The sequence below is a fragment of the Pelophylax lessonae genome, assembly GCF_965119305.1.
Source record: "Pelophylax lessonae genome assembly, chromosome: 4".
In the NCBI taxonomy this organism is placed as follows: domain Eukaryota; kingdom Metazoa; phylum Chordata; class Amphibia; order Anura; family Ranidae; genus Pelophylax; species Pelophylax lessonae.
Genome location: NC_138771.1, coordinates 461,255,105 through 461,271,261, shown reverse-complemented (window position 1 = coordinate 461,271,261; position 16,157 = coordinate 461,255,105). Strand labels below are relative to the sequence as shown.

The window sequence follows — 16,157 nt, the reverse complement described above, 5'->3', positions numbered from 1 at the left end:
TGACCATGTCTGTCTGCTAGATCGGCCAAAATTAAAGCAGGTGGCCCTGCAAGTACTATCCTTCTTAACAAAAGTTGATTTAAAAAATTGACCGAGCTAGGTGAAATAATATTGGCCGAACAGTATATCTATCCTATCAGATGCAGTCACTGTTTGGGTATACAATAGCTTTCATCCATGAAGGTATCTGAACCATAAACCACAGTGCAAACACAGTGCCACTTATAGTGCAATTATGACCTAAAATGTGCAAAACAAACCAATAGCTAGTGAAAGTCCATCAATTTAAAAAAAGTGCTTATGTGCCAAAACTTATGAAAAAAGGGTTAAAAAAAAATTTGCTATTGATTCCGCATTAAAACATTTAAAATTTGCAAAAACAGTACCACTTAGAGTGCAAATACAACATATAAACTTCTTTGTGCAAAAAATGTTTTTCTGTTTCTGTCTGGGAAAACAGAAGTGCAGTAAATATCTTTAAAAGAGAAGTGTGAGCTAAAAACAAATATATATATATATATATATATATATATATATATATATATATATATATATATATATATATATATATATATATATATTATTTAAATGGCTGCAGCATCAGTCTAACACCATGAACTGCGCGATCACATGACCACTGATCGCTCAGTTCTTGGTCTGCTCTGAGCAGAGAGTGGTGACTGCCAGTCACTGGCTCTCTGCTCTGCCCCTCCAACGCTCACTGAAGCTCCAGACTGGAGAAGGGGCAGGACCGGCTGGCTCAGGCACTCATCTTTCAACCAGCTGCCAGTCAGGCATCTGGGAGGATCCTGACATTATTGTTGGGATCCTTCCAGAGCCTGGAACAGCTCTGCGACATCAGCTAAAGCCCACTGTCGGCTGATTCTGGGTCACTGGAGAGCACAACTAAATGCACTCCTGTGACCCAGAAGAGAAGCTTGCTAGAAAATCTTTGGCCATACTTCTCTGTTAACAGAGCCCTGGATAACAGCAAAACCTTACAGGAGTTGCAGATCTTTCCTACTTTATCCAATTCTAGAAAAAGTTTTTTGTTCGACAGCCTGAGGTTGTCAAAACCAGCCCTGCCCTGGCAAAGCTACAGCAAGCAGGACAAGTCACGGCTTTTTGTAACAAAATATGTTAATTAGTGGCCACTGTTGGAATATGGCCAGGAGGAAGTAAATCTAAATATTTCACTCATGTAGAGATTAAAGAATGTTAAACTAATTATTTTTAAGTGAGGGCACTCATATAGGCTTGCTGGGTTGCTGTCATTGAAAAGTGGACATCTGGCACTGGTGGGCACAGAAGAAGGTTTTCATTTTAATAAAGATAATGTATGCATCTTCTGTTGACTGCTGATAAGCAGGTTTAGCTTAAAAACTTTAAAAAGGCTGACAGGCTCAGGAAACCTAACTATAGACGACTGAAGGAGCTGATGGTAAGGTTAATTACATATACATCCATGCTGTGTTGATATCATTCTCTACTCATGTTCTAGGGCTGTTCGCGTTTTATTTCCTGTCCTTGGAAACCGTCACCATAGATGGCTTCCCCATTGACTTCCATTATCACAATCCAAATAAATTTTTTAAAGTATGCTGTTAAAAGAGAATGTGTCCATGTTCTTTTCATGGACAAAGTGACATTTTCGCTCAACAAGCTACTTTTTCCCTGCCGGCTGAGTTACCTTCACAACATGCTCGCTTGTACCAGGTATTTTTGGGCATGGGGACCTTCTCCCTTTCATCCCAGAATGCAGTGTTTGGATAAGAGTGGCTTGGCCTTAGGCCTGAACTCTGCCATGATAGATCATTCACCCTGTGTAAGCTCCTACACAAATCAAATAAGTACTTACACAAGCATTTGACCCAGAACTCCAACAGGCAAAGAAAGTGGCACAGGAGCATGTCTAAGGTATCAGTGGTTGACTTGTCAAGACAACCAATCATTTTACTCTGAATGACTTTAAAATGCTCTTTGGCATTATAATGTCCAAAGGTAAATTAAACCCTTTTTCTCTTACGTCCTCCGACAGTTGCCGCCATCTTCATATTCGTCACAATGGGGGTATTAGACTTTGCTCCGTAGGAGTAGCTAGGCAACAGAATATGTCAATATTAAAGCTTTTAACATATCCCCACCCCAGGGGGTGGTCCCCTCAGTCTATACCCTCCTGCTTCCTGTTTCCTGCTTCAGTTTCAATGTCTAGCTTGTCAGGAGTAGCTGGATCTCTCTATGCTGGGGCATTTTGTCTCAGCCTTTATCTTCTTTTTTGATTTTTTGTTTGAGTTTTTTCTCTCTCTTTACTTAGCTGTTCTTTTTGTCAGCATTAGTTAGTTCTTCTGATGAAGAGGATCATGCGGGCTGGGTCTCGGGCTGATCCCCCTGGTCGCAGGATGTGGGTCAGTGGCTTCCCAGCCTGCCATCGAGCGTTCAGCCAGGTAACGCTCCTGGCACAGTGAACGACCCATCCCTGTTCGGTGCAGGGATGATTGGTTGAGGTGGCTACCTCACTGGACGCTGTGCGGTTTCTTAACCCCGATTTTTTGCATCCTGGATGCGACTCTCCCTGCCACATGCGCAGGGGCTTGTTCGCCTGTGCGGGTTCCCCACGCCATTAGGAGGTAAGTGTATCTATGTGGGGACCTGTCTGTTGGGGGGGTGTCAGTCTGGGACTGTGTAACCCTGCCTGTGTTCACACTATTGAAATCCCTATCTCTCTGGCTGCATGCTGTGGGCTGCAAGGAGGGGGGGCTGTGCTGCACTGTCTGTGTCAGTTTGTGTATGTGTGAACGGCTGTGTGCTGTGGGGCATGATTTTTATCATGTTTGGGGCACTTTCAGCGACCGCTGCGGCGGTCCGCCATGTTTTTACATGCTATGCTATGTTTGGTCCACCTCGCTGAGGTGGAGGAGCGGCGGTTTCGGCGCCAAACGGCGCCATTTTGGCAGCGCTCGCTCCGGCCGCATGGTATCACTGCGGGCGGCCATTTTCTTGTAGCCTTCCATAGGCTTTCATGGAGCTCCCTGTGTTGCATCGCTTCCTCTCCCTGGGTGCACCGATCGAGGCAGCAGCAGCAGCAGCGATGGTCTCTACAGGTTTTTACCTCCCTATCCCTTTATCCTTGCCTGTGTTGAGCCTTTTTCTCCCGGTGGGGGTAAAAATTGTGCCAGTGTGTGTGTGCGGTGGGCAGCGCTCGCCGCGCTTGTTTAAGGGGCAATTAACCCTTTATTTTCCGGCTTATCATGGGGGCAATGGATTCTCAGGGACACAAATTTCCTACCACTTGGTGGGTGACCAAGGGCTGTTTTTTCCCCCCCAGGGGGGGTTTTGGCTGCGGTTGTGGCTAATCTTGCTGCTCAGGTGCTACTGCTTGTGGCTGTTCAATCCACACAACGACCCAGAGTTTTCAATCTCCTCTGACAGAGGGTGCTGGTGATGGGGCTGCTATAGCTGGGGTCTCCTTTTCAGGGTCCCGTTCCTCCCTGGGTCTTGTGGGGTCCGTGGTGGAGGCTGAGGTAGATGGGGTGGATAATTCTCCCCCTGGCTCGCCTGAAGAGCTTGCACTCATGGATGAATTGGTTGCTTCTATCAAGCAAACACTGCGTTTACGGGTTGACACGTCCTCCTGCTGCCCTGGCAGCTTATGGGACGCAGAAAAGACGCAAGACATCGCAGGTCTTTCCCTGCACTGATGATTTTCAGCGCGCTGTTAAGGAACAATGGCGCAATATACGCAAGCCTTTTGCTGTACCAAGTAGGTTCAGGCTGCGTTATCCTTTCGCGCCCGCTACTGATGAATAGGTCCACTGCGATTCCTGCAGAGTATACCTCGGTGTTCCGGGATGCTACGGGCAGGAGCCTGGAGTCTCTTGCCCGTCATGCTTACTCTATTACGGGTTCTATGCTAAAGGCTCTATTTGCTTCGCTTAGGGCAGCCCAGGCTGTCGCGAATTGGACGCAGGCACTCAGGCGCGTCCTGGTGGCTGATTCAGCCTCACCGGCGACATTGGATATGGTGGATAAAATCCATCAGGGTGTCGTGTATTTGTGTGATGCGGACCTGGATATAGTACCGTTGGCTGCACGTGTACACAGTGTGGCGGTATTGTCTCGCCGCCTGGTTTGGTTGAAGTGTTGGTCTGTGGACCAATCTTCGTGCAGGACCTTAGCCAATCTGCCCTATGATGGATCTCGCCTTTTTGGCGGATCTTTGGATGCACTGATAAAGGGGGTCACGGGTGGTGGGAGCACGCTCCTGCCCCGATCCCACCAGGCTAAGGCTGCTCATGGTAAGTAGCATGCTTCTTTTCGGCCCTCTCAGGGGTCCTTTCGTACCTTTCGGTCGCCCTATAGGGGAGAACCATTCAAAGGCCAAGGCTCCCAAAAGAAGCCGTGGTCGGGTAAGCATAAGTCCGGCCAGTCCGGATCCGCTGCCCATAACAATGCGGCCTGAAGGGGCACCCTCACCCAGTTCTGGGGTGAGGGGACGCTTGCTCGGTTTTTCTTCAACCCTGGTTGGCCCGTGTTCGGGACAGGTGGGTTCAGGAAATCGTTCGTTCTGGTTACAAGATCGAGTTTTCTCTCCCGGCCGGAGAGCAGATTTTTTCCCTTAGGTGGTTCCGGTGCCTCATCAGGACAGATTTCGGGGGTTCTCTTCCAATCTGTTCACTGTGCTCAAGGAGGAGGACAGGGTATGTCCAATTCTGGACTTCCAGGCTCTGAACCGCTTTGTGCGGGTTCGCAAGTTCCGCATGGAATCCCTGCGGTCGGTGGTGGCTGCCCTGGTTCCGGGGGAATTCATGGCCTCCATCGATTTGAAGGATGCATACCTTCACATCCCGATTTTCGAGGGTCACCAGAGGTGACTTCGAATCGCCATTGCTGAGGATCATTACCAATCGTGGCGTTACCTTTTGGTCTCGCTTCGGCTCCACGGGTTTTTTTCGCCAAGGTGCTTGCACCGGTTTCTGGCTTTGTTGAGAGCCCAGGGCATCTCTGTCCTGGGGTATCTGGAAGTTATTCTGGTTCGGTCTGCGACCAGCCAGGGTCTGGAGGAGGACCTGTCCTTCACGATGCTGACTCTCAGGAGTTTGGTTGGGCGATTGATTCTCCATAGTCGACGCTGTGTCCGTCGATTCGTCTTCCCTACCTGGGAATGATTCTGGACTCGGTCCAGGCGAAGGTCTTCCTACCGGACGACAAACTCAGGACTCTTCAGGAGAAGTCAGGTCCCTCAGGGACGTTCCGTGCTCGTCACTCCGGACGCGCATGAGATGTCTGGGATTGATGGTCTCGGCTTTCGAGGCGATTCCCTTCGCCCAGTTTCACACGTGGGGTCTCCAAGCGGAGATCCTGTCCAGGTGGGACGGGCGACCGCAATCTCTGGTTCCAGATTTCGTTGGGCCATCGCACCAGAAGGGATATTCTGTGGTGGCTCCAGTCCCCGGCGGTGTCGGGGGGCAAGTCTTTTCGTCCTCTCTCATGGACGGTGGTCACCATGGATGCCAGCCTGTCGGGCTGGGGTGGTGTTCTGGGCGTTCTGTCCGCCCAGGGAACTTGGTCGGAGGCGGAATCCTCCCTTCCGATCAACATTCTGGAATTGCGTGCGATGAATCTCTGCCTTCATCGTTGGCCGGACGGGCTGCAGGGCTGTCCGGTTCGGGTGCAGACGGACATTGCCACGGCGGCGGCTTACGTCTTTCGCCAAGGGGGCACCAAGAGAGCCCGGGCGGCTCGGGAAGTGGCCGACATTCTGTCTTGGGCCGAGACACATGTCCCGGCGATATCGGCGGATCGTATTCCGGGGGTGGAGAACTGGCGGGCGGATTATCAGATGCCACCAGTCCCTGGACCAGGGGGAATGGCCCCTCCGTCCGGATGTTCTCCAGATGTTGTGCGCGAAGTGGGGTCTTCCGGAGGTGGACCTGTTCGCGTCTCGTCTGAACAGCAAGGTGAACAGGTTCGTGGCAAGGCCACGCGATCCTCGGGCAGACGCGTCAGTCGCGTTGGTAGCTCCGTGGCATCAGTACCGACTGATGTATGCGTTTTCACCGTTTTCAATTGCTGCCCAGGTTCCTTCGCAGGTTGGACTCGGAACCGAAACACAGTGATTCTTGTGACACCGGACTGGCCTTGCCGGTCCTGGTACGCAGACCTCGTGCATTTGGCGGTCGACGCCCCGTGGCGTCTGCCTCTTCGGGAAGATCTCCGGTCTCAAGGGCTGATATTTCATCCTGCCTTACAGTCGCTGGCTTTGCCGGCCTGGCTGTTGAAACCGAGGTCCTGAGGGATAGGGGTCTCTCCCCTGAGGTCATTAACACTTTGATCGATGCAAGGAATTTTTCCTCGGGGAAGGTCTTTTACCGTACTTGGTAGACCTATTTTGCCTGGTGTGAGTCCAGGGGGTCTTCACCTCGCCCGTAGTCGGTGTCTGGGGTGTTGTCCTTCCTTTGAGAGGGTGTTGACAGCGTTTGGCGCTGGCTACGTTCAAGGGTCAGGTGTCTGCGATGGCCGTTCTTTTTTCAACGTCCTATGGCATCTATCTCCTTGGTTGGCACTTTTGTTCGGGGGCATCTGGTCCCTCCTAGGAGGGTGCCTCTGCCTCTTTGGGACTGGAATCTTGTTCTGTCCGTGTTACAACATGGTTCTTTTTTGTACGGATCAGGTAGATCTCGTTGTCTATGTTGTCCTAGAAGGTCACCTTTTTTGGTGGCGATCACGTCGGCTCGCAGAGTGTCGGAGCTGGCAGCTTGTCCTGCCATTGTCCGTATCTGGTCACTCACTTGGTTAAGGTGGTCTTGCGACCTAACCCTTCTTTTTTTCCCGAATAGGGTTTCGGGATTTCACCTCAGTGAGGTCATTGTCTTGCCTTCGCCTTGCGCGAAGTCTGAACATCCGGAGGAGGTGGAGTTGCACTCCTTGGATGCTGTTCATGGCGATTAGGGTTTACCTAAAATCGTCTGAATCTTTTAGCAGGTCGGATTCTTTGTTTGTCCTTCCGGGGGTCCTCGGAAGGGCATAGCGGCGTCGGCTTCTGCCGTCGCCAATTGGTTCAGACAGGCCTATGCTTTGCGGGGAAAAGTTTCCCCTATGCCTGTGGAGGCGCACTCTACCAGATCTCTGAGTACGTCTTGGGCCTGTCGTCTTGGGGCTTCTGTGGCCCAGGTGTGTAGGGCGGCGGCCTGGTCGACCGTGCACACCTTCACTCTGTTCCACGTAGTGGATGTTCAAGCATCGGCAGATGCTTCCTTTGGCCGCAAGGTTCTTAGTGCGGCGGTCCCTTAGGGTTCCTGGTTTTGGTCCTTTGGGCTGTTTGGGATTTCTTTTTATCCCTGGGTTATTTGTTTTTTTCCTGGGTTATTGCTCCCGTTGAGCAAATTTTTTCTCGTGTTGCCCAGCTGGTTTCCTTCCTTTGGTAAGGTTACTTTCTTTGATGTGAAGACTGCGTTGCCTTTAGGCGCGGCTGCGTTTCCCACCCCTTATGTTTGCACTGCTTTGGGACGTCCCCATTGTGACGAATATGAAGATGGCGGCGACTGTCGGAGGACGTAAGAGAAAACTGAATTTTTGTAAAATCTTACCTGTAAAATTCCTTTCTCTGAGTCCTCCGACAGTCGCCGCACCCGCCCCTCTTTTGGGGTTTAGGTACTCTACTGCTATTCCACTGAAACTGAAGCAGGAAACAGGAAGCAGGAGGGTATAGACTGAGGGGACCACCCCCTGGGGTGGGGATATGTTAAAAGCTTTAATATTGACATATTCTGTTGCCTAGCTACTCCTACGGAGCAAAGTCTAATACCCCCATTGTGACGAATATGAAGATGGCGGCGACTGTCGGAGGACTCAGAGAAAGGAATTTTACAGGTAAGATTTTACAAAAATTCCGTTTTTTTTTTGCTAATTACGAGGCTAATGGCAGCACTTACATTGTGTTCTGCTTGCATCCCCCTATTTCTGGTCTTTATATCCATTGTATAGGGTGGCTCTTTGGCTTCCAGAGTCCTTTAGAGCCCCACCAGAGCCACCTTTACATACTCCCTCACAGCATACCTGCTGCCACTGCCTATACTGAACATACACAGCTAACCCAGATGCTAAGAATAATGGGACATGTCCCAGATGCTTTTTTTAATTCGGAGTGGACACTCCATGACTGGAAATTTAGGGAAGCTGCACAGAAGAAACAGAAGGTTTAGTGTCATTGTGGCAAATAATCATTAACTGGCAAATGCTTAATAGGGCAAAAGGGATGTACCTGTAAAAAAAGGTGAGGCTTTAGTGCCACGTAAAAATTTGGTAAAAAAATCCTGATCCAGGGAATTGATCTGACTGTCTTTGGGGTGTCTTTTCTTTCCTGTGTGGCAAAATTGGCAATAGTTGGCCAGGCTGTGTAAACTAGTCCACTTGTGTCTTAGTGGCATGCTTGTCTTCATGACTCACAACCAATTCTCCTGTGTCTAGCTTTGCAGACTTTGGTTGCATGTTGGAGATCTTGCACTTGGACTATTTGCCTGATGGCCGATCACTGGTGGAGACAATTGGCAGGAGACGTTTCCGTGTGCTGCAGAGAGGTCAGTTGGATGGTTACCACAAAGCAGAGATAGAGTACCTGTCAGACAAGAAGGCGGAGGGAGAAGAGCTGGAGGAGCTGCAGAGATTACATGACATGGTATACCAACAACTGGAGGAATGCTTCTCACAACAGAGAGGAAGTCTGCCCCGACGTATCTTCATGCATCACACCAGCCCACCACCAAAGGAAGACAACATACAGGTCAGTGTGCAGAACAAAATGGCTGCAGATAACTCCAATTTTAAAGGATGCCTCTACTAGTGAAAAAGTATGGAGGTTGTCATAACTGACTGACTGAAAATGTTATTTTCTTGTTGGGTATGCTCATCCTGTGGCTGCAGAACTCTCTAGGTTATTCACATAAAACAAAAGTGCCTGTTACAAATTTTGACTTCGATCTGACTTTCCTGATCAGCAGTGTCTTGAAGTATTGAAAGTGGGGCAACCAGTCAACTAGCATTTTCCGATTGAGGTCAGCAACAGCATTCTTTGTATTTCTCTCATCACTGGTTTGCTTTAGGCTGGGTTCACACTTAAAATGGATGCGGCTGGCAGCAGGGGTCTGGTGTGTCATTGTTCTCCGAGTCATGGACGAATCAGGCCCGAATTTTTGCCTGAGTTCGGAACTGAAATAGAGCCAAAGATGCACCAGAGATGTGTGAACCAGCTCTATTGAGAACCGGTCACAATCTCCTGTCATGCAAATTGGAAACCCGCATCCAATTCACATAATTCTGAACCCAGCCTTGAAGCCCAACTCCAGGAAAATAAAGAAATGCCACCCTTGCGATGGAGCCTTTTGCACTGCAGTGGGTAATTGCTCATTGTGTGTATTGGGAAATTGAAGAGGCTGTTTCACTTACTTGATTACTTGCTCTAGAGAGCTCCAAAACTTCCCTCCTTCCCTACAAATTTGTGGGTGGAGCCTCGGCTTCATTACATACCATACAGGGATATTAATCCTGCATGGTATGGCTAAGGAGGCTGGAATGCAACTGGAGCTGGCAGCTTAGAAGACAGCTGTGAGAACCAATCACAGTGCTGGAGGGAGCCTGCTGGAGCAAGGAGTAAGGTAACTATTTACTCCTTAATCCTCTGCCCCTAGACTATACAATCCTTTAACCCTTGCAGTGCAGGTGTTCCCTCTAAAAGGGTCGATTTTTTATTTTTCTAGAGTTGGGCTTCAAAGCAAAACTGCAGGCACAATGTAATAGTTGTATTGGATCTCAAAAATAGAGGATCTTCTGAGCACATGGAATTTCCGTGCAGTGAATACATTCCTGGTATTCAGTTAGGCTGATTGGTAGATTGGGTAAGGATATGGGTGGATAGTCAACCAACTGTGGTCACCTGCTTCTACACTCGGTATCGCGCTGATAAAGTGATGTTGGGCTCAGTCAGCAGGCCACATATCAGAAGCAGCTGGATTTGGTCTACTCAATAGCACAAACCTATCATTCATTGTCTTCCTCAGTAGGCACAACGATGACCTAGGAAGCTGTAAATTAAGCACCCATTATGGTAGTAGCTGTTCTTGGGGTGGTGGGATAAGAAAAAGAAAGAACAGACCTGAAATATTATTAGGTGGAAGCATTACTAGCACATGAAAGGATTTTTATTTTTGTTAGGAGTTTTAAGTTGTGTTTTTCACAATTTTTATTGAATTTCAAACAAAAGAACAATCATTGAGTGACATGGCCATACTATTAAATTACAATGTATTCTTAATCGACATTTACAGTGTTAGACAAATGCCAGATGTAAAGCTGTCAGACCAGTAAAACACAAAGTAGTTAACGGAGAATTAAAAAGGTCAAGTTCGGCGGTTACATCTGACAATATCACATTTGGTAAGCATTCAGATTATCATATAAAAAAGACATATATTTGAGAACTGCATCCTGATTATACGGGAATTCACGCCTAGGAGAACAACAGGTGAAGTATATGGAATGGCCATCAGATTAAATGACAAAGAATGTATTGCCTATATTGCAGGAAGGAAAAAAGAAGGGAAGAAAGAGAGACAAGGAATAAAGGCTTTACACAGTACGAACGAGTGGTTACGAGAATGATTCAAACCCCAAGCCCACCTTTAGGGGTAGGCTAGCCCCTCCGTTCCCCAGAAGTTCTACTTTTAGGTTTACAGGTTACAATCTGTTTACAATCACCTTTAGATCTACGAACAACAATTGTATGTAGTGCAAGGGTCTGCCTGATTGAAAACAGATTGATTGGGTAGTTTGGGTAGGTCCTCATATTACATCGTTTTGGTAAATCTAAAGTTGATAAGAAGATTGTATAGACTAATTGTATTGTGCTTATGAGCTTAAGAGTCCATTTTCATGTCTTTAAGGGACTTCCAAAAATAACTGCAACTGTGTATATGTGATTAGAGCATTTATGTGTTGTGATATGGAGGGGTCCTCCCTCCCACAGCACTATAGCTGTCTAAACTCTAAAATTTCCTGTTGAAAAAACTCATATTTTAATATGGAGAGCCCATGATCACCAGCCAGTCACTTGTAATAGTCTTTTTTGGTCTCTCAAAACACAAGAAAAATAAAGTCCTGGTATAATTAAGACCAAAAAAATTACTCACCGCCACTATCTCAGTCCCACACTTGGGCTTAGGATTTCTGTCTGATTCAGGGTATAAGACAAGTCACAGGAGCTCAGCAAAACATTCTCAGTCGCCAGACAGCCCACACTTTCTCACACCTGGAGATTACATAGTTACATAATTAGTGAGGTTGAAAAAAGACATCAGTCCATCCAGTTCAACCTATGATGTATGTGTGTGTTTACTGTTAACCGCACATTGTATACCCCTGTATGTTGTGGTCTTTAAGGTGCCCATCTAATAGTTTTTTGAAACTATCAATGCTCCCTGCTGATACGACTGCTTGTGGAAGAGAATTACACATCCTTACTGCTCTTACAGTGAAGAACTCCCTGCGTATTTTAAGGTTAAACCGCCTTTCCTCTAGTTTTAGTGAGTGGCCACGTGTCTTATTGTATTTCCTTTCTCTGAATAGGTTTTTCCATATGCTAGGGTTGCCAGTACAATATTTGTACATTGATATCATATCCCCCCTCAATCGTCTCTTCTCCAGAGAGAATAAGTTCAGTGCTTGCAGTCTTTCCTCATAGCTGATGTCCTCCATTCCCCTAATTATTTTTGTTGCCCTTCTCTGGACTTTCTCCAATTCCAGCACATCCTTCCTGAGGACCGGTGCCCAGAACTGGACAGCATACTCCAGATGTGGCCGGACCAGAGTCTTGTAGAGTGGGAGAATAATCTCTTTATTTCTGGAGTGAATCCCCTTTTTTATACATCCCAGTATTCTGTTGGCTTTGCTTGCGGCGGTTTGGCATTGCATGCCACTGCCAAGCTTGTTGTCTACCAGTACCCCCAAGTCTTTTTCCATCCTAGACTCACCCAGAGGTTCCCCCCCTAGTGAGTAGCTTGCTTTCTGGTTTCTGCCCCCCAAGTGCATTACTTTACATTTATCAACATTAAACCTCATCTGCCATGTAGTTGCCCACCCCGTTATTTTGTTCAGGTCTGCTTGCAAGGTTTCCACATCCTGCATAGAAGATATTGGCATGCCTAGTTTAGTATCATCTGCAAATACTGAGATTGTACTAGATATCCCCTCCTCTAGATCATTTATGAACAAATTAAACAGGATTGGTCCCAGGACAGAACCCTGGGGGACCCCACTTTCCACACCCGCCCAATCCGAGTACTCCCCATTAATCACCACCCTCTGTACTCTCCCCTGGAGCCAGTTCTCTATCCAGGTACTCACCTTATGATCCATACCTACCTTCCTTAGTTTGAACAGTAATCGTTTGTGGGGAACGGTGTCAAAGGCCTTTGCAAAGTCCAGATATACCACATCCACAGGCTTCCCTTTATCTAGGTGGCTGCTCACTTCATCGTAGAAGGTTAATAGATTGGTTTGGCAGGAACGATTTTTCATAAATCCATGCTGATTACTACTTATAATACCGTTTTCATTACTAAAGTCTTGTATGTGGTCCCTTAACATCCCCTCCAAAATTTAGCAGACTACAGATGTTAGGCTGACCGGCCTATAGTTACCCGGGATATATCTCGGCCCCTTCTTAAATATTGGTACCACGTTGGCTTTTTTCCAATCAGCTGGTGTACAAATAATTTCCTGATACAGCAACCCCAAGTTGCTAAACAAATTGCTGACCATCTTGAACAGTTCTTTGCTCAGAACAAAAACTCAGTATCCGATCCGGCTGTGGTGTGGAATGCACCCAAGGCATTCATAAGAGGGTTGTTACTGTAACACAAGGCTCACGGGAAAAAAAGAGGAGGACGAGGCGTTTAGATTCCCTTCTCTCATCCATTGCAGAACTAGATTCCAAAAATCAATTGCATTCCGGACTTGTCCCTGAAAACCCAACTAGAATCCCTTAGACGGGAACTGAGATCTCTATTACTTGTAAACTTTGAAAAGTTTCAACGTAGATGTAAAGCTACCTCATATTCTACCAGTGGCGGCTGGTGAAGTTTTAAGATGGGGGGGCGCAAGTCCCCGCCCTTCAATTTTGACCCCTCCCATTTCTCAGAAGCCACACCCCTTATAGACTCCACCCATTTTGTCCCCTGTATTTTGCTTGCGTGAACCAATTCTCCCAATATATCACATATTAAGGGGTCTCTCAGTACTAGTATATCCCATAATAGGGAACAGGGGCCCTATTATGGGATATACTGTGAGAGACACCCTATTATGGGATACATGGACTGAGAGTGGCACAAACCCCACAGTACAGACCCCTCCAGCACAAACCCGCACAAACAACTCAAGCACAAACCCCACAGTACATGCCCTCTAGCATAAACCCCACAGTACAGGCCCCTAGTAGCTTGCTTTCTGGTTTCTGGCACCCAGGTGCATTACTTTACATTTTTCAACATTAAACCTCATCAAATTCATAGGTGGGGGCTGACGCCTTCCTGTTGCTTTTCAAGACTCCCTTGCAGATGGGTTAACCCCCCCTTGGGACTAACCCTGTAATCAGGGTTTGCAGGCTCTTTCCCACCAAGAGTTTCTCCCTGTTTCTGAATTCAGGGTCCCAAATGAGGACTTATCAGTCCAGAGAGTACTGTAAATCAGTCCTCTTCTCTTCGACTGAACTGCCCTGAAACCCTTAAAACTGCATGGATGAGAATGAGAACCCCTGAGTACTTAAAACATGTCTCTTGTACTCTCCCTTTAAAAGGATGACAACCCAAATAGTGGGAAATATATCCCCTGTCCAGGAACCCATCCCTAGTGTCCTGTACAATATTTTAATTTATTCTTTTAAAGTTATGATCAAAATAAATTAATTATAAAACTACTATACATTCCCTTTTATACATGTAGCGGTGTTTAATATGCCTGAAAGATGATTGTTTGACATTTGAGAGGAACTCGGCTCCATCTAGTGGCCAAAACGACACACTGCAGCTACTATGGAATTTCTTGTGATGTGATTTTCCTTTCAGGAAGTTGAGAGACTTCATCATCCATAGTGCTCTTGGACTACCAGGATGCACTGCTTCACCGCACAGCCTTCTGGGGGAAGCTTTATAAAGGAAGGGAGGAGCCAGGCTCAGTCTCTTGGGAGAGACACAGTGAGACAAGCAGGAAGCCAGCGCTGTGGGCTGATGCTGCATGCTAGGCCGAAGCCTCTGGGCCTGAAGTGACGACGCTGAAACGTTCCATGCAAAGCAAGAGACCCTTCCCAGAGGTCCCATCGCTGTTTGCAGAGACCGGAGCCATCCACCCCAAACACCTCGCGCGGCTGGGGACAGAGAACAGAGACTAAGACAGCCGTGGAGAGTTCTAAGGGAAAATCCTGTTGGTGAGAGGGCACTTGCCCAAACCTGACTTTATCTACCAAAAGAAGTAACGTTATCCACAGATAGCTATAGTGTAACAGAAGGTGATAAACCCCGGGGTAGATCAGCATACTCTCTCAGGAGATTCATAGACAAACAATAATATCTGTAAAGGAGTCGCCAGAGGCCCATCTCTCTCACAGAAGTTATTGCTCAGCTACACAGATACCCTGTGGTGACAACCAACAGCTCACTGCTCTTTTTCTCTCTCTTGATCTTCATTCCTAATGCGGATTACAAATATATCTGCGCAGTTATCTTGCTAGCGAAGATTCAAGAAGAAGAAAGAAGAGGACTTTGGGGAAGGGACTCAGATAGGCCTATCTATCTTGTACTGTGTCTAGCATCAATGAGGGAGTAGTGTGGGATATTTCTTTTATCTTTTTAAAGCCGATTTAAGTAACCCTTTAAAATAACCGTATTTCATTGTATCTCACTTGCTTAATTTGATATACAGTAAATTAAGCTTTGGTTAATTACAATCCTGTGTGCTGTTCCATTGTGTCACCCAGAAAGACTACCATTGAAGAAGGTAATAAGTCACTGTTGCATATTGAAGTATTGTAGTCCAATCTGTGTATCCATTTGAAGGTCCAGTCCTATTCTGGTCAGTTGTGCCTGAGGAGGGATCGAGCCAGTTCTATAGGGTTGTTAGGCAGGGTGTAGACCCAATAACATAATCAGCAGCTCCTGCGGGGGTGGTGCTACACGTGGGGGCTCGTCCGGGATCTCTACAGTTCTTCAACACAACCCTCTCAGCCACAGAATCCCCCTCAACGCAGAAATGGATCCTACCGCTGCAGCCGAGTGGTGCAGGGAAGAGAATGTCGTAGTGGAAAATGGCCTGGTGGTTGAAATCAGGGGAGAGGTCTGGACTGAGGAAAAACTCCTCCCAGTTTTAAGGGCACTGTCCACAGACAGGAAATTCTGGGTGACTGACATAAAGACAGACACCACCGTTCCACACACGTATGCATTGTGTGAGTGGAGGAAGGGGGTCCCCGATTACTTTAAGGGAACCAGTGTAAAGACTACTGACCAAACAGAACTTTTTTTAATACATCCAGAAGTCCTTACTGAAGGTCCCTCATCCACCACTCCTGGGGGATCCAGCAAAGAAAAAGGTGTCCAAGAAGGAAGTCCAGAGTCACCACCTTTGTCTACCTTTAGCTCAGAACTGTGTGCTGTTCTCGGGGAAATCGTAGCAAAATGTAGTAAGGACTCCCCAAACTATCTGATGACTGGATATAGGAAGCTCAGGACATTCTCTGGGAAACAGCCTGTGCCTTCAACAGAAGATGGGTTTGAAGAGTGGTTAGATACCGCCACTCAGGCTTTGGAAGAGTGGGAGGTACCAGAACAGCATAAGAAACAGAGAATCACAGAAAGTTTAAGGGGACCTGCACTAGAGGCCGTACGTAATCTCAAGCTAAGCAAAAAGAACTGTACTGCACAGGATTATCTAGACATTCTACAAGATGTATTTGGTCGGACGGAGAACGTGGCTGAACTTCTTTACCAGTTAGACCACTGTTACCAAGAAGAGGAAGAGAAGTTGTCCGAATTTATTAGACGCCTGGATAAGATCATCCACCAGATCCTGTTAAAGAAAGGGATAGACCCCCGGAAGGTAGATGAGACTCGTGC

The 16,157-nt window shown here is 47.2% G+C and overlaps 1 protein-coding gene across 2 annotated transcripts in view; it reads left to right on the top strand.

Annotated features, from left to right (window-relative positions):
- Window positions 1–16,157, top strand: part of LOC309553675 (LON peptidase N-terminal domain and RING finger protein 1-like) — a 142,367-nt gene that overhangs the window by 102,281 nt on the left and 23,929 nt on the right. For both annotated transcript variants that reach the window (XM_082255009.1, XM_082255010.1), the window contains exon 10: window positions 8,467–8,779. In XM_082255009.1, the coding sequence (XP_082111135.1) occupies window positions 8,467–8,779 (313 nt within the window). The remainder of the gene's footprint in view (window positions 1–8,466; window positions 8,780–16,157) is intronic.